The sequence below is a fragment of the Homarus americanus genome, unplaced genomic scaffold (genome assembly GCF_018991925.1).
Source record: "Homarus americanus isolate GMGI-L3 unplaced genomic scaffold, GMGI_Hamer_2.0 scaffold42818, whole genome shotgun sequence".
NCBI classification, from domain to species: Eukaryota; Metazoa; Arthropoda; class Malacostraca; order Decapoda; family Nephropidae; genus Homarus; species Homarus americanus.
In genome coordinates, this window is record NW_024741585.1 from 844,837 (window position 1) to 869,997 (window position 25,161).

Consider the following 25,161-nt stretch of genomic DNA (forward strand, 5'->3'; position numbering starts at 1 on the left):
CGGCCTTACCTGTAGTGTGTGTGTGTGTGTGTGTGTGTGTGTGTGTGTGTGTGTGTGTGTGTGTTTCATGACCTTCAGTAAAAATATGAAACATCAGCATTTTCCCAACTTTCTCGAGCAGTTTGTCACCCAACGTTCATTCTTGCAGCAACAATAACATTCCTTAAAAAAATATAGTCAACTTTACTCCATTAAAATCCCCGAATTCTGAAGGCTGGGAGAACACGTTATGGCTTATTCAAATGATCCCAAATATAAAGCAAAGGCCTAATTCAGTTAACAATGCAGTGAGGGTCGTTTGATGTGGGAGATAAAAGAGAGAGTGAGATGAATTAAGACCTGTAATACGTAGATAAGGAATGGTGATCAGAATTCCAGTTATTTTCATTTAGTTGATCAAAATCCCGTAGGAGAAAATAGTTGACGTGCTTTAGGTATTAATAATGAAGATGGTGGAATAATTATATCAAGTTGTGAGGATAAATTAGTGTTCTCTGAGGTGTTGGTTATACATGAAGTGAATGTTTAATTAGGGAACGTAATGGGGAAGGTTGTCCAGGTGTATATTATACTACCTGTTGGATTATTAACTTTACTGGTTTGTGATTTACATGTTATCTTATATGATGTTTTACTAGACGATATAAAATAGTAATTCTAATAGCAGTAATAGTAGTAATAATATATTGATAAAAAACAACAATTATACTGTATTATATTTTCACTTCCACGAGAAAAACACCTCCGTATATCTAATGTTTACAGATGAGGAGAGTCCACCACAACCCTACCAAAACAAACGCAGTCAAAAAAAAACCAGTCTGGAGCGACCTGTTTATGGGGGGGGGGGTGGTTGCCATGATAAGGATTTGATTACCATTTGAGAGACAGGAAGGCAGAGGAGTACTAGAGGTGGTTTTGGTGGTGTATGGTTGACTCTGTGTGATCTTGGCGTGAAGTGGTGGGAATCTACGTAGGGAAAGATTTCGTAGAGTATTAAACAGTTTAGAGAAAAGAGAATATTTTAATGGGTTATTGGACTGTTTTTGTCTAACCTAACCTAACCTAACCTAACCTAACCTACCGTGTTTAGGGAGAGACTTGAGTCACCTGAAGAAAGAGGAGGAACTTCTACCTCTAAGGGAGTAAAAAAAAAAAATCTGCTTGGGTGAAGATTTTTCTCCTTTTCATTGGGAATATAGCTGACGTCAGTGAACACCAGGTCAGAGAAATAGGTCAAACGGGAGGAGATTTCTCAGAACCCGCAGTTCGTGACAGGCGACCCTCATCTTCCGCCTGCAGTGTGTGTGTGTGTGTGTGTGTGTGTGTGTTGTCGTGCACCGCCAGTCACCACCCCGCAGTGTTTTACTTGAGAGTGAATTAAAAGTAAGTCGATAATACAAGTTGTGTTTGTCTGCCATGTGATTCTTGACCTGATGTCTCGTGAGATTTTTTATTTTATTTTAACCTCATCAAAATTGGAAGCCATTGGTTGATCTGAGAGTCTTGTTACGTGATCTCAGAGCCTTGTTTCGTGATCTCAGAGCCTTGTTACGTGATCTCAGAGCCTTGTTACTTGATCTCAGAGTTTTGTTACGTGATCTCAGAGCCTTGTTACGTGATCTCAGAGCCTTGTTACTTGACCTCAGAGCCTTGTTACTTGATCTCAGAGCCTTGTTACTTGATCTCAGAGCCTTGTTACGTGATCTCAGAATCTTGTTACGTGATCTCAGAATCTTGTTACGTGATCTCACCCTAGAACCGCCTACACTGACCTAGAATACTGATAACGAAGGATTACAAATGACTCTTAAACTGTCGTCTCAGATGATTCAGTTTCCCGATAAATTGGCGAAATCTGTTCCCTTATCTATTGTGTGAGCTTCCCCGGGTTATAGAAATTCGAGTCCAGTGTATTATTTCATTTTCTGGTTCAGGGCGGCCGTGGTGGTGCCTGCCGGGGAGGTCTCGTGGGGCCTAGAGAAAAAACAACAATCATTTTTATGTATATGGTCTAGTGGCGGATTGTTTGGCGAGATTAAACTACAAACACACACACACACACACACACACACACACACACACACACACACACACACACACACACACACACACACACACACATTATTCCCACGATGCATAAATTCCTCATTGAAATTCACCACAATTATGTTTTGAGTTTGCATGTCCAGCAGTCGAGCGCCATCACGTCAGGTCCGAGGCATCACAAAACTACCCTCAAACCTGTACAATATTATCACTTATATAACATTAACATTGTTTTCTTCCCGGTCAGTATATTGATCAAATTTCTTAGCTGCGAAATAACACGAGAATCAAGAGTTCGTTTATGCATTTAGACACGAGAAAATTTTATCTTCCATCGAGGAGTTAAATTAGAAAACAAAACATGGAGATAACTCAAGTTTGTGTCCAATTTCCAGGTAGAATTTGTCTCAGGTAATAATTCAGATTTTTACTTTCTGAGATTTGAGTTCCTACCTAGGTAAAAAAAAACGTATATAATTGTTTATTTACATGAACTAATACACACTATACACCTGTGTTGTCTCTTGTCGAGCACTGAATGGAAGCAGAATCCTGTTAACAAGACCAGATAGAAAAATGGAAGCTGCCATATTGACCTGTCGGTGGTACTCACAGCTGGGGGGGGAGGTGACCACTCTGTCCTACACCTCCTCCCTGTGTCCGCTCGGCAGCTGTAGGACTCTTTATCCACTTTATTTGTGTAGTCAGAATGAGTCCTTCAGTGTTCAGGATATTTTATTACACTAAAGTTCTATTCTTTGTGGACTGATCAAGGCTTCAGAGTGTAGCTAGTACAGTAATATTTTCGGCAATAATTTATGAACTTTTTACTGAATTATCTGAAAAAAATGTGTTGATAATTTTACTATATTAAAGAATGTTATCGGTGTTGTCCCAGAGTTTAATATGAATATGTAACACACTTCTGTTAACTTGAAAGGAGGTCAAGTTAGTGTGACCTTGACCCCAGGGCTTAATTAAGAAGATCAATGCCTCCACTTATGTTGACCTTTCATAACACTCCTGGCCCTATTGTTGACCTTCTCAGGGTTATTAGGGATCTATAGCAACACACACACACACACACACACACACACACACACACACACACACACTTTATTCTACACTATATTAGTTTCAGGAAATATTTCAAAGTAGCAAAAAAAATAGAGTTGTTTTTATCAGTTGGTTGTCGTCTCTAATGAAATATTCCCTCTCCTTTGAAACAAAATTGAAACGTTCATTGCTCGTCAGTCTTGTAATGAGAAGAGGAAATTGCCATAAACTTGGTGTAGTTGTTAACAGGAGATTTAATCATTGACTCTGGACCCCAAAAAATAATTATTATATGGTCAGGTTTTGTACATCACGAGATTTACGTCTGTTTGTTTGTCATCTCAGCAAAATAATACAAATGCTTTTTAACGTTTAATTACATTGATTTATTACAATTAAAGAAAAATATATATATATGGGTTACGTTACCTGCACTACTGGGACGCCAATTTTAACATGATGATGATGATTATTATTATTATTAGCTCTAACACTAAGTACCCTTCAAAACAAAAAGCTAATTCAATATCTAATTCCCCTGTATGGATTATATATTAAAATTCTTATGGCTTAATTAATTATCGCCAAAAAAAAATAATAAAAAATCAGATTTGGCTGCTCAATTAACTTTTACTTAACTCTTGCCCTGATAAACGTCCGCTGGAAATGAACTGAAAATTCTAAATCACTCAAACTTTCCAGTAATAATTACCTGGGAGACTTGCTGGGCATCACAGGTATGTTAATTACTGTCAATTAGGGTTCACAGTTTTTGACGCAGTTAAGTGATAGTTTTGGTTTAGTTTTAATGTGATATAAATAAGTTGCTTATGGTATCGATTTGTATAACTGGATCCTTTAAACTCTGAATGTATATAGTAATTTATATATATATCCTTTTGTTTTTATCTTTAATAAAATCTAAACTTCCATATATTACAAGCGTGATCAATTGTATCTGTGTTAATATATCAAAACCCTCAAGGAAAATGACTTGAAATTAACAAGAAAAAATGTGATACTTCGGTTATATAGGAATGAAGGGATGATGACAAAAGCATTACTGGACAAAGTTGAGGGTAGGAGGGCCAGGGGAAGGTAGAGGCTGGGATGGATGGGTGAAATTAAAAAAAAATGAGTCCCCAGAGAGATACAAAAATTTGGAGGATTGGTAAACACAGCCAGAGAATATTTAGAGTGGAGGACTGTGGTCGCCAACCCTCAGATATGTGGACGGTACTCTGAGTGGATGAAGCGTTTGGTTGATCAGAGTGTAATCAGACAAAGTTACATAGGTTTTATTTTTCCAAACTCATTTTCTCGTCCCTCCCACACTCACCGCAACACACCTCTCACCCTCACACACCTCCCACGTCACCACCAAGGCACACATATCCTTGGTGTGGACAGGTTTCCTCCCGCAGCTGTGGTCACTGGTCGGCTGGGCACTAACTCAGGCTCACAAACACCTCCTGTGATCTTCCCTCCGCTCTTCCTTCTCGAGAGAGAGGGTGATAAACCTAAAGTGTAAATATCATCACTTACATCTGACGTCATTTCTTCATTTTGTTGTTTGTTTTTGTACAGGGTGGGGTGGGAGGCTGGGAATTGGGGTGGGAGGAGGCAAGGAGGTGAGGTGAGGTGGAGAATCAAGATGAGGTCAGGAGAGATCAGGAGTGTATCATATTCCCGTGAACCTGAAGTGAATTAATTTACTTGTTGAATGAGATATTTGTGTAATAATTAATGACACTGATTCGTTCTTTACCCCTAGAAAGTGATTAAAAATTTACTCACAGCCGAGAGAACTGTCAATTTTAAGCCTCACATAGGGTAATTAACTCTCTTAAGTCCCCAGTAATAGTGTGGTCCCCGTTTAACAAGCAGAGGTGAGGGGCAAACATTGTCTTGGGAAATAATCAGGAATTTAACTACTGTTGTGGGGAAGTTATTAGGAAAAATACCTCTTTTTCCTCGTGTGTTGTATAGATCTAATAAGATTGGGTTAAAACGATCATTGATAATGGTTACATTCTTTAAACCCAGACCACAAATATCTCTCTCTCTCTCTCTCTCTCTCTCTCTCATATGTTTTGCAATAGATATAATATACTATCTTTACTCTGTAAATTGACACACTCAGTGTATTATTGGCTCAAAATAACTCATAGGTCTATGGAAAAAATAAGTCCCATATATATGCCTATGGAAGAGTGTGTGTGTGTGTATGTGTGTGTGTGTGTGTGTGTGTGTGTGTGTGTGTGTGTGTGTGTGTGTGTGTGTGTGTCCATTGAGTGGACAAACTTTTTCAAAAGGTCATGTGATCTTGTCTGGCTTGTTGCCGAGTGCTGGAGAGAGAGAGAGACACACACACACACACACACACACACACACACACACACACACATACACACACACAGCAGTAGGTGGTGTGAGGGGGGGTTCGGCCGGGCAGAGATAACAAGCACATCACTCTGAGGAACTTGCCTTGTTGCGCGCCGTCACCCAACTTGATAACACTTTAATTTCCTTCTCCTACTGTTTCTATCTTTCTATATTTCTGTTCCTATGTATTTCTATATTTATCCCTTTCATCATCATCACTATTCCCTTCTTTTTATTTTTACTATTTCTATATATTTCCCTTTCTGCATCTCTACTATTTCTCTCTCTCTACTTACATCTTTATCTCATTTTATATCTATTCCCGTGATTCTCCTTGGTGTATGCGTAGACGTAGGGTGAATAACAGTACTAACGCAACAATATATCTATTTGGTAACATTTCTACATTACATCATTGTTATTATCAGATTTAAAACAAAATAAAACACTAGGGAATTAATATTAAACTCTCTCTATGACACGGAGTTAATTAAAACATTGAATATATATCTTTAAGCTCCTTGAGAAAAACATTACTCAATATTACTAACATTAACTGATGTTTTGTAAAAGATTTATGTTGGAATGCATGTATAAATTACGGTGATCATTATCCACATTTCGCTCACACTTCAGTTAGTTTTTGTTCTTTGTCGTCTGAAGTTTGACCATTAGGGAGGCACTCAGATATTGACTTAATACACTTATGTAATATTTTAAGGCACTTTATAAGCTCCTGCTGTCGTGGTGTAGTCTGTAAAGATGTTGAGAAGAAAAAGAATATAAAGTTATATCGTGATTATGAAAGTTGTTTACATATAAGGTAATATACTTATTTTATACAAGAGAACAAAAATATTTCCAACGTGATTTTTGTTAAAGTCCACAATAATAAATAGAAATAAAATGAAAATGAACACCATGAAAACTGGGCCAGGCAGCCGTTAGCAAGGCAGGGGTAAGAATGATGGTGTTTTGTATATTACTATAGTTATCGCTAAGAACTGTCTCATGTTATCGTTTTCTACCATCAGTAACTTACAGAGACAGTCCTCCTACACTACAACCGGGTTTTAACTACATTCACCTCTAACCTAACCTAACCTAACCTAACCTAAACTAACCTAACCTAACCCTTTGTTTTATCATTGCCCGAACTGTAAATATGGCAACATGTTCATTAAACCTACCAGAAGTTTATTGTTAAAAATGCGAATCCGTTCTCCTGTTATTAGGGAAAAGACAGACAGACAGACAGACAGACAGACAGACAGACAGACAGACAGACAGAACGGAAAACAATACCCCGCCTCGTAGTGACCAAGTTAAGTGGTCCAAGTACTGTAACAAAGACTAAAGTGGCCATAACTATACACACTGGTGACTTAAATAACAATTACTGATGTTGACTGAGAGTGTGTGTGTGTGTGTGTGCGTGCGTGTGCGTGTGCGTGCGTGTGCGTGTGTGTGTGGCTACTAGTTGGGGTAAAAATACTGCGCTTTTGTTTGCTTTTGTTCAGGTTAATATGTTTCTAACTCACGGAAGGAGGTGGGAGGGGGGTAGAAGGAGGTAGGGAGGGGAGGAAGAAGGGAGGGGGAAAGAGGGAGGAAGGAATGAACGAAGGTAGAAGGAAGGAGGAAGGGAGTGGGAGGAAGGAATGAAGGAAGGAATGAAAGAAAGCAGGAAAGGAAGGGATAAATGAAAAAAAGAAAGGGTGAAAAGGAGAAAGAAAGAAATGAAGATAGGATGAGACAGAAAGTATATGCATTCTTAAATATCTCTTCTGCCCCTTCCTCTCCCAGGGACGGCGAAGGAAAAAAATCATGAAATTTATAATTGTACTTTCGTCAGACACATAAACAGGGCGACCCAACATGACCTTTTAATGCTAAATAAGAGAATCAATATGAGTAATGGGGTTTATAGAGGCGAACTTGTACACAGAGAGTAAAGGAAAAAACAACCATATGAACTTTAAACACACGATTAAGTAACTGTAACACGTGTTGAAGGAAAAGAATTTCGAACTGGGAGTAAGAGAATTACAGTAGAAGCCACAAGTCAACTTTATAATTAGGTGAAGCATTAATTTTGAAGTAACTTAGTTATAGAATTATAGAATTACAAAATATACTTTAAAATTACGAAATATAGTTTAAAAATTATGAAATATACAATAAAAATTACGAAACATACTTAAAATACGAAATATACTTTAAAAATTACAAAAAATACTTTAAAATTATTAAATAAACTTTGATATATAACTTTATTGTTGATTATAAATGGTGAACTTAAACTGCAGTGAATATTGTGGGATGTGTCATGCTCGGGAAACAGAGGACATTACTCCTGATGTGGAAGCTTACACTGGCTCATGGGTTAGGAATGAACAGCATGAGGTGATGTTATACGAATAGGTCTTGAATCACCAGTGGGGAATGATGTTATGAAGGGAAGTTATAAGATGATGTTTAGTAATGCAAGCAGTACCTGTTAACATTACCTGGGCACGTCTTGTAACGTAACCTGGATACTTCTTGTAACATCATTTGCATACATCTTTTAACATAACCTGGATACATCTTAAGACGTTACCTGAATACATTCTTCACCACTAATGCTGTTTAAGACTGTCCAAAACTTACTTAATCTCAAAATGTTTCACCAAAATTATTAAACATATTCCGGGAACCTTTGCTTACTTCCCGCTTTCCTACAACGACTTCGCATTACAGATTCTAGTTTTGAGATTATGTTCATTTTGTCGTAAGTTTTTCGTTTTCCTGTCCACTGCCTAAGGTACTATTCTACCACATCTCGGCGGTACAGTACGGTGCCTGCAAAGCTCACAACTTAATACTGGAAGACTCTGTGATAAACTCCTGTAAAGATGCGAGGTTATTTTATATTCAAATTACCTCAGCTTTGTCAAGATCTGTGTGCTCTAGTTGTTAAGATTCAAAGACAAGACGCAGGACCTCTGGCTACACGAGTTAACTCTATCCATAAATTATAACTTAATATATTGTTTGTGCAGAAACCTCACTTAACATACCAGGAATATATCAGAATTATTCATCTCAGTTGATTGGAAGTTTTAGACAGTTTGATATCCTTTGACTGACGTATTAATTCTCTCATTCAACGAAACCTTTTAGAAATATAACTTTTTATCTCTCTATTAGTCTTATCATTTTTCTCTAAGTTTTCTTTTGGCTTTACAACAACTCATTAAAGCTCTCTAATGATCTTACTTAACTTGGTCGTAAAAGTTGATACCTGAAAAAAAATTAGTAAGACAAACTTAATAATAATATCTCACTTTTTGGATGCAATTAATATATTTGTTTAATTTCTCACATTTGATATTTTGTTACCTTAATTAACTATATATTGTTGTATAATATAGTTTTTATGTCTCAATTATTGCATATACTTTTACTGTATAATATAACATACTTTTCATGTACTTTGTTAATTAACTGAATTAAATACATGTTCAGGTATCTCACAGGTAAAATGAAGTTAATGAGCTCTTAAATTGATATATGACAAGATATTACTTGAACATAAACATACTGTACACTCATACGTCAACACTCAACGTCAACAAGAACTTAATATACCAGAAAATTGATCTAAAATGTTTATTACTTTACTGTTTCCGAGTTCTGTCAACACCTTCACTACAGGGACGCCACTTTTAATATTTGATTTGACTAACTGGACGGTTTTATTCAGCACAGAGGCGACACCGTACACAAGGCGTTAAGATGACATATGTTAAGAAAATGTTGTTTTTAATATACAGAGTGGCACTAGGTGATAAATAGTAGTCTGGCACTGTTCTTAGTGACGCAGTGCCGGTAGACAGAGTGGCACTAGGTGATAAATAGTAGTCTGGCACTGTTCTTAGTGAGGCAGTGCCGGTAATCTCCCAGGCGAGGATCCAGGCAGTATACAGTGACATTCTCGGGTGATGGAGACAGATCCTGAATGTTAATTAATAGAAGCTCCTTTACTCTTTAGCAGAGTCCGGCATCTATGTTGACCCTGAGGTGTGGTGGGGCTCAGGTGATGGTAATTAGTAGTTCAGAGAAATGTAGCAGAATAGTAATAGGGTCTTAGCTAGCATTACGTACAAAGAGAGACACAGACAGTGACAGAGAGACCAATAGTAACAAAGAGAGAGATTCATAAGTAAAGGTTTTGTGTTCTTAAGGCATCTTTGTTCGTACACTGTGCCAGGTGTGTACAGGCAGGTAGCTCGTCTCTCATTACCTGTATACTTGTGGCAGTGTTCTCTTATTAATACCAAGTCATCCATCTTGTATTTCTTCCTCTTATTGTAACTTATCATCCAGGTATTGATGAGTAAAATATCCTCAAGTTCTCGTTAGCTGTACGATTTTGGGACTGATATATTGATGTCTATATTGTTAGTCGTAAGTTACTTTGATAATGTCTAATGTAATAATAAGAAATTTGATTTATTTTTTCTAAGATTCATCGCTCGTCAGTCAGACTAATCTCAGAATTACAGGTCAACCTCTTCTATGTCAGTGTTACCTGTCTGAAATTATGATCGCCTGGGTTATGATTAGTCTGTCAGGTGGTGCAGGATTGATTTTTATGTGAAGTTGTAACATCTGGAGGCTGGCTGGCTGGCTGACTGGCTGGCTGGCTGGCTGGCTGGCTGGCTGGCTGGCTGGCTGTAAGAGGAGGTTACGGGACTTACAAGGATGTAGTGAGGGAGAGAATGTGTGTGTGTGTGTGTGTGTGTGTGTGTGTGTGTGTGTGTGTGTGTGTGTGTGTGTGTGTGTGTGTGTGTGTGTGTGTGTGTGTGTGTGTGTGTGTGTGTGTGTATATGAGGTCGCCCACAGAGATTACAAGTGCAGCGAGGCTCAGGGTTATCCATGTACTGCTAGAGATACGACTGAAGCCCTGGCGTAGTCTCGTGTACACACACTATTAAGACCGAGTGAGGGGTGTTGGTGGTTGTTGTCATCATCTATTACTGCAACTGAGTGTTATTGTGTGTCACTTCCCTCATGTTTCATATTCTTCTAATGTGTCAAGTGCCAAGGGTCAAGGTCACAACTGAGGGTCAAACGTATCATGTAGCGGGGTAGTGTTACTCTCCCGGCCATCCCGAGAGAGGTAGTCAATAGTGGTTCTGAATGCAGACTGGCCAGGCGGGTACGTGGACGGACACAACAACACCAACAAAAACAGCTGTGAGTTTTAACCATGTTTGGTGGTGGAATATATCACAGCAGGATTTTAGACGAATTCGATAGTCTATATTTTTGTCGTTTTTATCCAGTTACGGTCAGCTGCACTGTGTGGGGCGGGGCGGCCTGGGAGTTCACACACACATACACACACACGGGTAGATTCCTAGTACTCAGGATCGTACTCATGGGGTTAAGTACTTCACCAGGTGTATCCTAACCCTTTCCACGAGGTAAGCGGCGCTAGATGGTGACACCCCAAGGCTCACATCCCGCCAGGTAACTACGGGTTATTCCCTCTAATATTGCAATCATCAACTCCAAACTCACTCGAGAACTTGGCAAGCGTAGTTATCAAGCGTTTACCCAAGACTATGTAACTTATATGAGGTCTTTACATGTTTATTTTTAGAGTCGTATTGTTGCATGTCTACTTACCTGTGTTTTGTGAAGTCATTTTGTACATTGGAAAAAGGACAAATGCATTCTGATTTCGCTGTAACATTTCCAGCTACACGGAGAGCTTGTCAGTGCATCCTGTCTTCATTCCTGGATAATAACGCTTCTCGTCTCTCCCTCACCTAATGAGAGAATGACGAATTAGCTGGATTAGGGAGATATTAATTGCTAGTGAGAATGACGCTCGTGTGGTTAGGGGGGGGGGGAGTGTGTGTGTGTGTGTGTGTGTGTGTGTGTGTGTGTGTGTGTGTCCAGCCCAGCGTAGCTGTTCATGGATAATGGTAGCCTCGATGCCATGTTACTTGCATGGACGACAGTAGACTGTCAAAGCAGCTACTTTACAGTCACCTAACGAATAGTAAACGTAACGCTGGCGGGCAACTGAAAAGGTATAAGGATAGTCTTAAGACAAACCTGAAAAAGTGCCAAATCGACCCCCTCACCTGGGAGACGATTACTCCACACTGTAACGCTTGGAGGAGCACCACACGAGAAGGTGTCAATACTTTCGAGTTAGCCCGACTGCAAACCGAGGCAGACAAGTGCCAACGCAGGAAAGACGCTGCCACCGCCCCTCCCGCACTAGATGCAGCCCTCCACATGTGCAACGAATGTGGACGACCCTGCGGGTCCCGTATCGGTCTCTTTAGTCACTTCTAAACTCACCAACCTAGGTGACATCCCAAATAACTCATATCATTGTATCTTAGCTGGATGATCGTCATACTCGATTCCGAGTGACAGCAAAGTTGTAGTAGTGTGTGTGTGTGTGTGTGTGTGTGTGTGTGTGTGTGTGTGTGTGTTCGCCTCATCTCACGCTAACCTATCCAGGTATGTGATTTTCCGTTACACACTATCGCTATTTTTAACTGCGCATAGCAAACTGACTGACTGACTGACTTGACTGACTGACTTGACTGACTAACTGACTGACTGACTGACTGACTGACTGACTGACTGACTGACTGACTGACTGACTGGGCCCTTTAACACATCTTTGATCATCTCTTGGTCAGGTTCAGTATCTTGACATTAACATTTTGCAACTGTGAATTATCGTACGTATGCTTATCGTGTTGTATGTGTGTGCATATGTGTACTGTATATGTATGTGGTATGTATATATTATATGTCTTGATAAAGCCACTAAGGAAAAAGGAAACACTGGAGTATATATGTATGTATGCGTGAACAAGATGTAGGCTAATTTGATCAAACGTTTATTACCCGTGAAAATAAAATAATAACATTTAAGAAAAAAAAAAGCAAATGGCAACAATAATACAAGCGGTAAAACCAAACGTCCAAACCTTGCTATGAGTGGAAACAAAAGACGATACTTTTGATAAGTGGGTCTGAGGAGGGGGGTGAGAGGGAGGAGGGGGGAAGGGAGGAAAGGTCACACGGCTCTCTCAACGCTGCAACGCAAAACATTCTCTAGGTCTGTGTCGGTATGTATGATATATTGCATCAACGTTGTTATAGCTTACTATGAGAGAGAGAGAGAGAGACGCTGACAATGAAAGAAAAATATAAAGCACATTTTTAATCAACGGGAAAAAGAAGTTAAAAAGAATATGTTAAAATGTATGAAGTCCCAGAGGAGGGGAGGAGAGGGGGGTAGGAAGAGAAAAGGAGGAGGATAAGAGAAGGAGGAGGAGATGAGAGGAGAATTATGAGGAGGAGCAGGAGGAGGATAATGAAAGGAACAAGAGAGGTACAATGACGAGGAGGGGAATGGAGGGGGGAGGGTGGCGATGTAAGGAAGGAGGAAGAGGAAGACACAGGTAAAAGAACACTCACCTTGTCCCTGGTTATACGTTGAGGCCGACACTGTTCACCTTGATTAACACCTCCCATTAGCCACCCAACTTACCTACCTACCTGGCCTTCTATCACCGGCCAGGTACTGAGTAAATCTTACCTGAATGATACACTATGTGCGTAATTAGTCCATATCTAGACTTTTTTCTTCCTAACTCGTATCCCATATAGAGTTTACTGAGAATCACTAGTGTAGGAAAAAAAAGTAGTGCTTGCAGGTATTCCATGGGTCCGGTTTACCTTTTTTCACCTTTAAGTTACTGATCGTCACTTAGACTAAAAGGTTTTCAACGATATCTCTTCATCAGGGGAAGTTATGTCTCCTGTTGGTAACATTTTTATTCCAAGACGCAATTTCTCCTCCTGTAAGAGCTGCAGTTTTCCTCTCCTGTTACACCACTTGTGAACAGCGCTCTTTTCTCTCAACTCTCTTTTTTTTTTAGCGCTTACTTTCTCTCTTTCTCTATCTTTTCTTTGAGCTCTCTACCGCAGCCGGATGTAATAACACAATTCGACAAGGAAGCTCGTGTGTGTAGTTTGGCAAGTGTTGTGACGTTTCTTATTTACCACTTGGGATTAAGGCAGGTAACTAGACATCACTTTTACCTTTCTCCGTAGTGATGATGTTGTGGGGGGGGGGGGGTGTTCAGGTAACTTATTGGATGGGGTTAGTATACTTGTTGGACAGGTGGTGAACACAACTTCTTACACGGCCACACTACCGGTGGTCTACACAGGTGGTCAGCAGTATTGATCACAGGTGAGGAATACAGATGAGGAATACCCTGGGCGTGGTCCCGTCATCACACTTTAATAGCGTTTATATTTTACATGGAGGTGTTGAAACATGGACGGTGTTTCAGTTCCTTAGTGTAGTGTAGTGTAGTGTAGTGTAGTGTAGTGTAGTAGTGTAGTGTACTCTGGGTAGGGGAGAGTGACCTTTAGCATCTCTACCTGTCTTCTCGTCTGTGTATAATTAAGGCTAGGTTAGGAAGGCTGTACGAAATAACTAGTAGGAAGAATTGAATTTTGAACTCTCATTATTATTCATCCTTGGAGTACTTGTTTACATTTAAAGGTTGTGTGATTGGTTTCTGGCACAGGTAAAGGTGTGTTTGTGTTATGGACACAACTTTGAGCTTTTTTTATGTTCCTTCTACTCACCTGGAGAGAGAGGGTACAATCACCAGGCATACATGTATATATCTGTACACACACACACACACACACACACACAAGGTCAAGGGTCAAGACCTTTTTACGTGCTGCTCCTGCTGTGCCTTGGCTCCCCTTGACCAATGTTCGGCCCATTCCCCAAGTCCCTCTCCCCGATCCATCCTCACCACCGGGATATCAACATAATCAAAAGTGACAATTTCGTTTCGGAAAGAAGTGGAATCAGTGTTGAACAGTGACGAACAGTGTTTAAGCCAGTGAATTCAGCACAAGACAGAACCAGCGAGAGCAGTGACCCACCAGTGAGATAAGCACCCCTGGTGTTAATCAGTCCACCCTGGGAACAACAGTGGGCCAACTTTACACCTAACAACGAGATAACACAACGCCACCTAGCAGAGAGTGAGGTACTGTGACACCACACCACCCGAGGACGTGTCACTATACCACGTGAACACCACGCCACCCGTGTCACCATGACCACTTAAGGTCCTTCATGTCAACATCTACGGACGAGTTACTGCACCATGTGGCCTACGTTACCTCACACAGTAGGGCAAGAGACCAGCCCGGGCCATCAACTGTAAACTATAATAATTTGTATGTTGAATTCATGTTCCTTCTCCTTTTAGTAATGAACGCTTTTGTTAAACGACCCACCCACCCCATGTCTTTATATGAAATAAGTCATTTTTGTCTAATGTATATTTTCAGCCTTACAGTAGGGCTGCAGAACTTTTTCAATAAATTGTTATTTATTTTTATTAAGTTTTATTATTATCATCACACACACACACACACACACACACACACACACACACACACACACACACACACACACACACACACACACACACACGAGCGCGCGTGTTTAACATTGTTTGTCATGTCTTCAGTAATTTATACCGTCAGCAGACAGACAACGTTAGGATTAGTACAGGCAAGAGGTGGGGGACTGGTGACAGTCATGGTGAGTGTCGACTTATGTGGGTGATGACTTATGACAGCTGTAGTGATTGTCGACTTATGAGTGATGACTTATGACAGCTGTAGTGAGTGTCGACTTATGAGTGATGACTTATGACAGCTGTAGTGAGTGCCGACTTATAACAGCTATGATATATGTACAGTAGAGACGACAAAGCCACAGTCATTCACCCTTGTTGACAATAGAGCCACAAACATCCACGTTCTTATGGCCGAACACGACCTCTACTCACTGCCTGCTGTCCTGTACACCCGACACTCCCACCAGGTAAACAGGTCACGGGCTCAGGCACACACTCTCCACCATCACCTCACCTGTGTCACTTTTTTACCCACATAGTCCCCCAACAGTTAAGACTTTTTGCCGGAAGCAGCGGTAGTGTGTTGGCGGGAGGGAGAGAGGGGTGGGGAAGAGAGGGAGGGAGGGAGAGAAGGAGGGGTAGAAGGAGGAAGTGAGGGGGAGAGGGGAGACAGGGAGAAAGGGAGGGGTGAGGGAGGAAGAGTCATCAACGTTGCTATATATTGGTACATGTTGCGTGCTCAGACAACTACCGGTAGTGTTGTAAATAAATTCAGAATAGAAGTAGACGCCTCGCTTTTATTTAACTTCCTCGTATATTTCAGTAAAGCGTCAGTATACGTGCACAGTGCTGTAGGTATTGTGTGTGGCTCACCCCGTGTTTATGGTGTCATTATAGTGTAGTGTCTCACCCCGTGTTTATGGTGTAGTTATAGTGTTGTGTGTTGTGGAGGTATAGTGTAGTGTATTGTGATACCTCGTCACATGTGGTTATTCAGTCCACCATATTATACAGTACTGAATGTGGTGGTGCGGCCTGTCATATTGTGGTCCAGCCTGTCATATAGTGGTCCAGCCTGTCATATATTGGTCTAACCTGTCATATAGTGGTTCAGCCTCTCGTATATTGATCCATCCTGTAATATAGTGGTCCAGCCTGTCATATAGTGGTCCAGCCTGTCATATATCGGTCTAGCCTGTCATATAGTGGTTCAGCCTGTCATATAGTGGTCCAGTCTTGTCATATATTGGTCCATCCTGTATGTTCACTGTATGTTCCTTCACCTTTCTCTGATGAAGGCTTTTGTTAAACCACCAATGTATGTAATAATTCATTTATGTCCAATGTATATTTTCAGTTTTCGGGCTGCAAACTTTTTCAATAAACCGTTTATTATTATTATTATTTTATTACACACACACACACGTACCGGAATTAATAGAGACAATTTGTGTGAGGGAATTATGTTTGTGTGAATACTAAAGTTAATTTGCTGGTGTGGTAATGAGGTCTCCCAGGCGTTGTTGGTGATTGGGTTGGTAATAGTGGTGGAAGGTGGATGGTGGTGGTGTAGTGGTAGTAGTGGTAGTGATGGTGGTAAGGTTGGTGGATGGTGGTGGTGCAGTGGTAGTGATGGTGGTAAGGATGGTGGTGGTGTAGTGGTAGTAGTGGTTGTGATGGTGGTAAGGTTGGTGGATGGTGGTGGTGTAGTGGTGGTAGTGGTAGTGATGGTGGTAAGGTTGGTGGATGGTGGTGGTGCAGTGGTAGTGATGGTGGTAAGGATGGTGGTGGTGTAGTGGTGGTAGTAGTGGTGGTGATGGTGATGGTAACGGTCGTAGTAGTAGTGGTAGTAGTAGTGATGGTGGTGGTGGTAGTAGTGATGGTGGGAGTTATTGTGGTGGTGATGGTGGTGGTAAGGGTGGTAGTAGTGGTGGTGATGGTGATGGTAACGGTCGTAATAGTGGTGGTAGTGGTGATGGTGGTAAGGGTGGTGCTAGTAGTGGTGGTAGTTGTGTGGGATAATGATGGTATTGGTGGTGGTAAGCGATACACTTATTGTCTCAGAATTCTCATTGCGATTTCTGAAACTTAAAATTTAAATCGTGGGAATTTTCACAAGAGAAGACTGTACTAAAATTATTAAAATTCTATACTTAGGAGCAAAATCTTTAGAAATTATTAAAAGTATTGAAAGTATCAGGAAATTCTACCTACCTCCCCCCCCCCCTTGTGTATGACGGCAGGAAAGGTTAGGGCGAGGAAAATAAAGGTGAGAGCTGTAGTGGAGGAATGTAGAGCAGGTGAGGTGGTACAGGTGAATTGGGTTAATTAAGGTACACCGTAACACTTCCTCAACCTGTAATGACAGGAGGACACTTAATAATTTCTCGGATCCTTCTTGAGTGAGGGGAGGTATGAGGTATGAGTGAGGGGAGGTATGAGGTATGAGTGAGGGGAAGTATGAGGTATGAGTGAGGGGAAGTATGTGGTATGAGTGAAGGGAAGTATGAGGTGGCAGGATGGAGGAAGGAGGAGGGGAAGTATGGAGGAGGAGTGGGAAGTATGAGGTAAGGAGGAGGGGAAGTGAAAGGAGGTATGAGTGAGGGAAGTATGTGGTAAGGAGTGAAGGGAAGTATGAGGTATGAGTGAGTGAGGAGGAAGTATGAGGTATGAGTGAGGGGAAGTATGAGGTATGAGTGAGTGGAAGTATGAGGTATGAGTGAGTGGAAGTATGAGGTATGAGTGAGTGGAAGTATGAGGTATGAGTGAGGGGAAGTATGAAGCTAATAGTTAAGTCATAACGAATTAAGATATTAAATTCCTGATAATTAAATGTTAAAAATAAATAAATAAATAAATACCCCCCTCCACCTCCAAAAAAAAATGGAAGATAAAAATTGAAATAGATGAACGAAAATTATAAAAAAAAATGAATAAAAGAAGAATGAATGAGGGTTTTTTTGAGGGGGCGGGGGGGAGGGGGTGATGAAAATGTGGATAAGGACAGAGAAATGTTGGAGGAAATAGCATGAGAGTGTGATAATGGCGGTAGGAAGCTGGTAAGGAGGTCAGGTGAGAGACGGGATATTGGTACGGGTGGACCTGGTTGAGGTGTGTAGCGAGCGACTCAAGGACGAATAGACGTGTAAAAGGAGCTTAGGTTAATGAGACGTATACAGGAGAAATGTGAAAGGTGAAAAGCCACAGGTGAGAAAGAGGAAGTCAGTTTGAAGTACGAATGGTTGTGACTCAATATGGATAGTTTGTGATGTTGGTTGATTATCGTGGGCGTGTGGGAGGCAGACGGTGGGCGTGATAATGTGACTCATAACGATCCCCAAAAAAACAAAAAGTAAAGTTAGTCGCATTGGGAATAAATTTGCTACTTAGGATGTGAAGTGTTACATTATGATACTCTCTCTCTCTCTCTCTCTCTCTCCATATGACTCATGAGCCTCCTCACTCCATCACAAAGCTGGACTTCTCGTGAACCCTGACTATCCTTTACTGATGACAGGATCGAGTAATTACTGTAATATGGATGGCGGATCAAGATGGCTGGCTGTCAGGTTCGAAGAAAAATTAACCTCCCAAGTTTCTCGAGGCTTCGTATGTTAATTTGTCAAGCACCTGTGAGACTAATGGAACAGGTATCGTGATGGTTTACCTGCAGTGTAATTTAGGTCACCGTCTTTGTGTAGCTCCTTAAACAACCCAATTAGATGTGTGTTTACATCGTCTCTGATTTTATGAGAAAATTTCACATACGAATATCTGAGATTTTATGATGGTGACTACGTGTTTACTGCCCCCGTGTGAGACTGACTGGCTGGGCTGGGCTGGGCTGGAGCCCCTACATACTGAGAGTAGCGACGTAGGCGGTCCCATGGTGCAATGGAAAACGCGGCTACTGGACGCCATCTTGACGCCAACGAGCCTCTCCGTTCACGTTGACCTGTGGAGTAACGCAGATCATATTCCCGGTTGGAAGAGGACGTAGTATGTAATGCCGTGCTGCTGTGCCATCGGGTGTACTAATAGATGGGAGAAGGGATTTAAACTGTACAGATTTCCTCCAAACTCAGAACGAAGGAAAATATGGGTAAACAAAGTCAGTCCTCTGGATTGGAAACCGTCTCCATCATCTTATTTGTGTCAGGTGTGTTGAATGGTTGTGTTGTCATCCACGAGGTGTGCAGGCTCACTAGGTGAGAAGCTCACTCTTATTTACCATAAAGATCAGTATAAAATATAAGAGATACACGAGGAATAAGAACAGATGAAGTATCCGTGTAGTCTATTAAAAGTTGCGCGAGCAAATTCTAGTCGCTTATTATGCTTCATTTATTTCCCTTGTTTTATATAAACTGTGTCCTTGTGTTATTCTTGCTTGACTGAAATATTACCTGCATCAGCCTTCTAATTGTCATAACACTTTTGAGGGTGAATATTTGAGAACAAGCGAGTAGATGGCAAACACATGGACTGTAGTACCGACTCTCATCACAGTGTTCCCAAGAGTAGGAAATCTCCTGTTAAAGGGAAACCGCCCTGGCTCTTCTACTGAAGAACATATGAAAAGTCATGTTCAATCTGATACACATACCGTGACATACAACCAATGATAACACATCGAATGTCTGTAAGTTTCCATTACAATATTATAAAGTATTGACACACCAAATATCCACAAATTTTATATATTTGTAATTAATACTATATATCTATCTATCCATATATATATATATATATATATATATATATATATATATATATATATATATATATATATATATATATATATATATATATATATATATATATATATATATATAGAGAGAGAGAGAGAGAGAGAGAGAGAGAGAGTAAGCGGCGCGGCGAACTGTGGATTCAAGATGACGTCAAATATAAGTAAAACAAATGTGCTTTCATATCATCATGATTTTGCTAGCTGCTGCAGTGCTATAGAACCACACCTGACTCCTAATAACTGACTGGAACACACTCATACCTGACTGGAACACACTCATACCTGACTGGAACACACCCATACCTGACTATAGCACTCATAACTGACTATAACACCGTCATAACTGAATAAGCGACTGACTTTACCATTTATAAACTGTACACTAACAACATTCACATTTCACCACACTCCCCTAAGCCTCCAGTAACCTCTAAGCTAACTCACCTTATGAAAAACTCGTATATACATAATGTAATCTCCTTCCAGCCTAGCTAATGATAATAAATATTAAACTACAATGTAAGTTTTAACTATTGTCTATGTTAATGTTGGCCCAGGATGTTAACCTTTACTGTTCCTTGGAGTCTACAAGAGCTCTGTGCTGGCTTAGGGGATCAGAACCTGTGTAATATATATACAGTATATATATGTGTGTGTGTGTGAACTCCCTTATCGTGTACAATGTTGACTGCTGGTATTAGGAGTAGTAATGATAATGATAATTTATATTTGTAGCTATAATGATGATAATACTACAGGCTATAATTATGTGGTCGGTAAAGTAAGGTGTGGTCACGATAGTCAGTTGGTCGCTAGGTGGCGCTAAGAATGGTTCATTGGGTGACACGAAGATTGACTGACGACTTTCCTGGAAAACCAAAACAAATCAGACATACAACAGATAGGTAGAAAGACATGTATACGGGCGAACTAACAAATTTCACTGAGTATTTCATTTAACTTCCAATGCCCGAGAGCAAGAAGCCCGACATACGCATCTAACAGGACAATATCAGCAGGTTGGTAATTACGTTTATGAGAGGTAAGACTTCAAAGGCAGTGGGAGGCAACGGGTGGCCAGTAATTATGGGATGATGGCGGTGACTCATTTGATTATATGCGCTGGTCAGGTGACAGAGAGGCAGTAGAGGCAATACTGTAACACACGACCATGTTGCAATATTCTGAGTGCAGTATGTTGATCAGGGGGAAGATGCTAAACACCCTTGATTTTCTCTTTAGTTGGGATAGTTTTCGGTGTTTGTGACCGAGAAAAGATTACAAAGACATTTTCGATAGTTTTGAGATGAATATTTACCACTTGTAACAGTAGCTAAAACAACTATCTGTGCAGGTGGGGGTCGTTAAGCTCTGAAATTTTACGTGTGACTAGTGACAGCCCTCATATACCAAAATTTACCTATTATAGAATCATTAATCTACGAGAACTGTATCAATCTACTAGACATTACTACGCCACTCTGTATAATACCCAAAGTTAATGAACACTGTAAGAAAACGCTGCGCACAACGAGGCTGCTAAAAAACAAACAGTGCTTGACGTTGCATTAGTAACACGGGAACCTCTCGCCAATCTCAGCTTTAAAAGAGTGTGTTGTTTTGTGTGTCAGAGGCTTAAAGGTTTAATTTTACCAGAGACCCGTGTTCTGCACTCCACCCAATCCCAATCCCAACCCAACCCCAACCTAACCCAACCCAACCCACCCACCCACCCCACCCAACCCCACCCAACCCACCCAACCAACCAACCAACCAACCCAACCCACCCAACCCAACCACCCACCCACCCACCACCACCCACCCACCACCCACCCACCCGCCCACCCACCCACCCACCCACCCACCCACCTGGCACTCCACCCACCCACCCACCCACCTCCTCCAACCCACTCTACCTAACCTACCTACTCCACCCTCCTTACCTACCTACCTACCTTACCTACCTACCTTACCTACCTACCTTACCTACCTACCTTACCTACCTACCTTACCTACCCTACCTACCTAACCTACCTACCTACCTACCTAACCTACCTACCTACCTACCGCTCTCTCTCTTTCTTTTTCTCTGTCTCTCTCTCTTTTTCCATTGTTCCAGTATCTTTATATCTTCGTTACTTACAGTATAACAAGTAATTCTCATCTTATTTCATACGTACAGAGAAGGACGTCTAGTCTTAATAAATATTCTACCTTAAACTATCTTATTCAGTTACAAGCAAGAGGGTATAGTGAACTTTGTTAACCACTAATTTCGATATTTGTGCTCAAGTCCAATTTCTTATTTGTCACCGATTTAATCTGATTAACATGGTATAATTTATGGTTTTTAGATTGGATTTTCTTACCAATTTGTACCCGATTTTAACCAAGCTCTTAAATAGGATTTTCTTCCCAATTTGAGCCCGATTTTAACCAAGCTCTTAGGATTTTCTTCTCAATTTGCACCAGATTTTAACCAGGTCCTTAGCTACATATTTTTCTGAGACTCACAACATTCTTCGGTTATGATCAACATCACTAAATATTTACATCACAAAGACTCCTTCTTCATCAATTGATCAGTCAACTTTGCTCATCAGAGAACCTTTTCTACTTATCAAAGACCAGACGAGGCGCCATATTTAATCACTATTGTCGAAGTGGTGATGGCTTGCCCTCCTACCTCTTCCCTCCCCGCCCCTGCCCCACATCCGCCTCCCTCCCCAGTCTCAAAGTTGGCCACAGGATCCTCATTTATCGGAGTAACTTGACTGATCAGGAGTTAGTGGGATGCTTAATAGTGTTATGGGATGTAGGTACAGTGTTTGGCCTCCCTCCCTCTCCTCCCACGTCCCCCTCCCCAGGTGATGACTATTTTGGGAAGGAATTAATAGCTCCATTACCTGGTACATACCTGCTCTGTATGCACTAAGATTAACATATAAATACTAAAAAAAAGAATAATTGAAGTGAAGTAGTGAAGTATAGTAAGTCAATTTGATTTATATTGGTATTAAAAACTTTCCATACCTGTTTGTGTTGTGTAAGTGACCTGTGAATATGATAGTTAACTGGTAAGGTGTGAGTTGTGTCTTGTTTATGGCTTCTGGGAGGTGAAGGGTGTGAGGGTGGCCACTGGTTGAAGTATTTAGGGAGAGTTTCTATATATATATCTGGCCACAAACCCACAAGAGGCCAACATAGGTGAGACACAGGTGAGACACAGGTGAGGAGGGACACACTCGACACGGCTCACTTCCTCAATATTCACACAGCTGATGGAGGTGACCGGTGGGCGAGTGACGGAAATAACTCAAACAAACAAACATAAAAAAATGATTGATATATAAGTAAGGAGAATAAACTTTGGGTTAATATAAGGTTTTTGTTGGGTAGTTTATGTAGTGAATGTTGTTGTAGTTTATTTTCTGCATGTGTGTGTTTATTTTATTTTTGTATTGTTTTGTCTTTACTCACACACCTGCGAGTCAGTCATGTGTACCTGCCGTCACGTGTGGGCGCCAGGGTGAGAGGGAAGGATTTATCTTTTGTTTTTCTGGATATTTTTTGAACGTGAGGGCAAGCCGTTTGGTGTATAGTTATTTAACCAGCTCTAACTCCTATCAGTCTCAACACACAGTCATTACACCGTCAACAATAATCACCTGTTTTATGACTATCATTATCATTAATGCTGTAGTAATATCACTCTTTTGATTACGCTAATATTCAGGCGAGTAAGACATTAGTTCCAACTTATAATCTGGGCAGGTAATGAACTGTTCCTCGACACACGTTGTTATTTCTGACTGACTGTAAGAATGACTCCCATAAGCCTGACGACAGTGTGGATACAGCACATTAAATATTGACTAAACCATCAGTAAAAAATGTTAGGCACTGCACTCTAACACCTTTCCCCTACCGTAATGTTGGGTGGCCATTAACTACTCGAAGCCTTCACGGTGTTGTATCCACCCGGCCACCGCACCCCTGGCCAGACCAAGACTGTTACGTCAATCACCTACACTCGTGCCAAGTTTATCACTCTGTCTATTCGGCAAAGAATTATATTTTGTTGTTTTTCTAACTCTTTGTTCCGTGTCCATGGCTGCCTCACTAACAAAGCCTCGACATGGACGACCTCAGCTGGAGGGCCACAGCCGCTCCTCAACACCTGGTAAACATTACCTGAAAAGTCGGGCGCCGAGTCCCTTGGTTTATATCCCAGGAGGAGTCCGTCATTTGTGGCCACCAGCAGCAGCAACACTTATTCAGACTTATTCAGACTTAACAGTAACTAACCTAACCTACCCTGGACTGATTAGGTGCTCAGAACACACACACGCACAGTAGATTAGGTTAATTCTTAATATTTCGTGTTAGATTTGTTTGTGGGTGACGGAGTTCATCCTGGGAAGGACACATGGTGCTGGGAACCGTCTCCTCAGTGGCACTTACGAGTCGGGTCTTAATGCACGACCATCTCACTCCTCTGTGAAGATTCCTGACCCTCCTCCACTCCCCCTGGCCTCCTCCCCCTCCCCTGTTTCCCTCTCCCTTCCCTGCCTCCCTCCTCCCCTGTCCTCTACTCCCTTGGCCACCCTCTCCCTTTCCTTCCCCCCTCTCTCTCTCCCCTGCCTTCAACGTCCCCTTCCTCTTCTCCCTCCCTTCTATTCCCTCCCCCTCCCCTCTCTTTCTTCTCTACTTCCCTATCCTCCCTTCTCCTACTTTACCCCCCCTCCCCTGTCTTCCCTCTTCTCACCTTCACCTCCGCTCCTTCCCTCTCCATTCTCTTCCCTCCTCTTCTCTTCCCTCCTCTTCTCTACCCTCCTCTCCTCTTCCCTCCTCTCCTCTTCCCTCCTCTCTTCCCCGTGATGTCCCAGAAGTGCTCTTAGCGACATGACCGTCAATTAGCCGGTCGATCCTAAGAAGAAAAATGAGACCTACCTTTCCTTCCAACGGTAATACAGTATGGTGTATTTCTCCCGTAGTTGTATGATTTGTAACGGTAATACAGTATAGACAGATGGCGTATTTATCCTGTAGTTGTATGATTTTAAAAGGTAATACAGTATGGTGTATTTCTCCTTCAGCTGCATGATTTGAGACACTTGTATTATTTATGCTCTGTAGTTCCCCATTTAGGTTGTATGATTTATCCTACCTCAGTATATACTCAGCTGGTGACGACAATACAACACAATTCATACAACTGTTGCCCGATGTTTTTTTGTTTTTTTGGGGGAATTAAATCCGGTGGACCATGATGTGGGCGTTATGTGATGGTTAGGTTAGGGTAGGTGAAATTACGTTAGGTTAGGTTAGGTTAGGTTAGGTTAGGTTAGGTGATGATTATTATTATTATGATAGGATTACGGACGGGTGGGGAACAATGGACAGGTTTTACTCATCAAAAAAGAACGGTGAGAT

General features: G+C 41.2%; 1 protein-coding gene across 1 annotated transcript in view; it reads right to left on the reverse strand.

Annotated features, from left to right (window-relative positions):
* Window positions 1-1,472: 1,472 nt before the first annotated feature.
* The window catches only part of LOC121875977 (mucin-2-like), a 70,385-nt gene continuing 46,696 nt past the window's right edge, over window positions 1,473-25,161 (reverse strand). Inside the window, exon 6 of the mRNA XM_042380813.1 lies at window positions 1,473-1,775. Within this exon, the coding sequence (XP_042236747.1) occupies window positions 1,473-1,775 (303 nt within the window). The remainder of the gene's footprint in view (window positions 1,776-25,161) is intronic.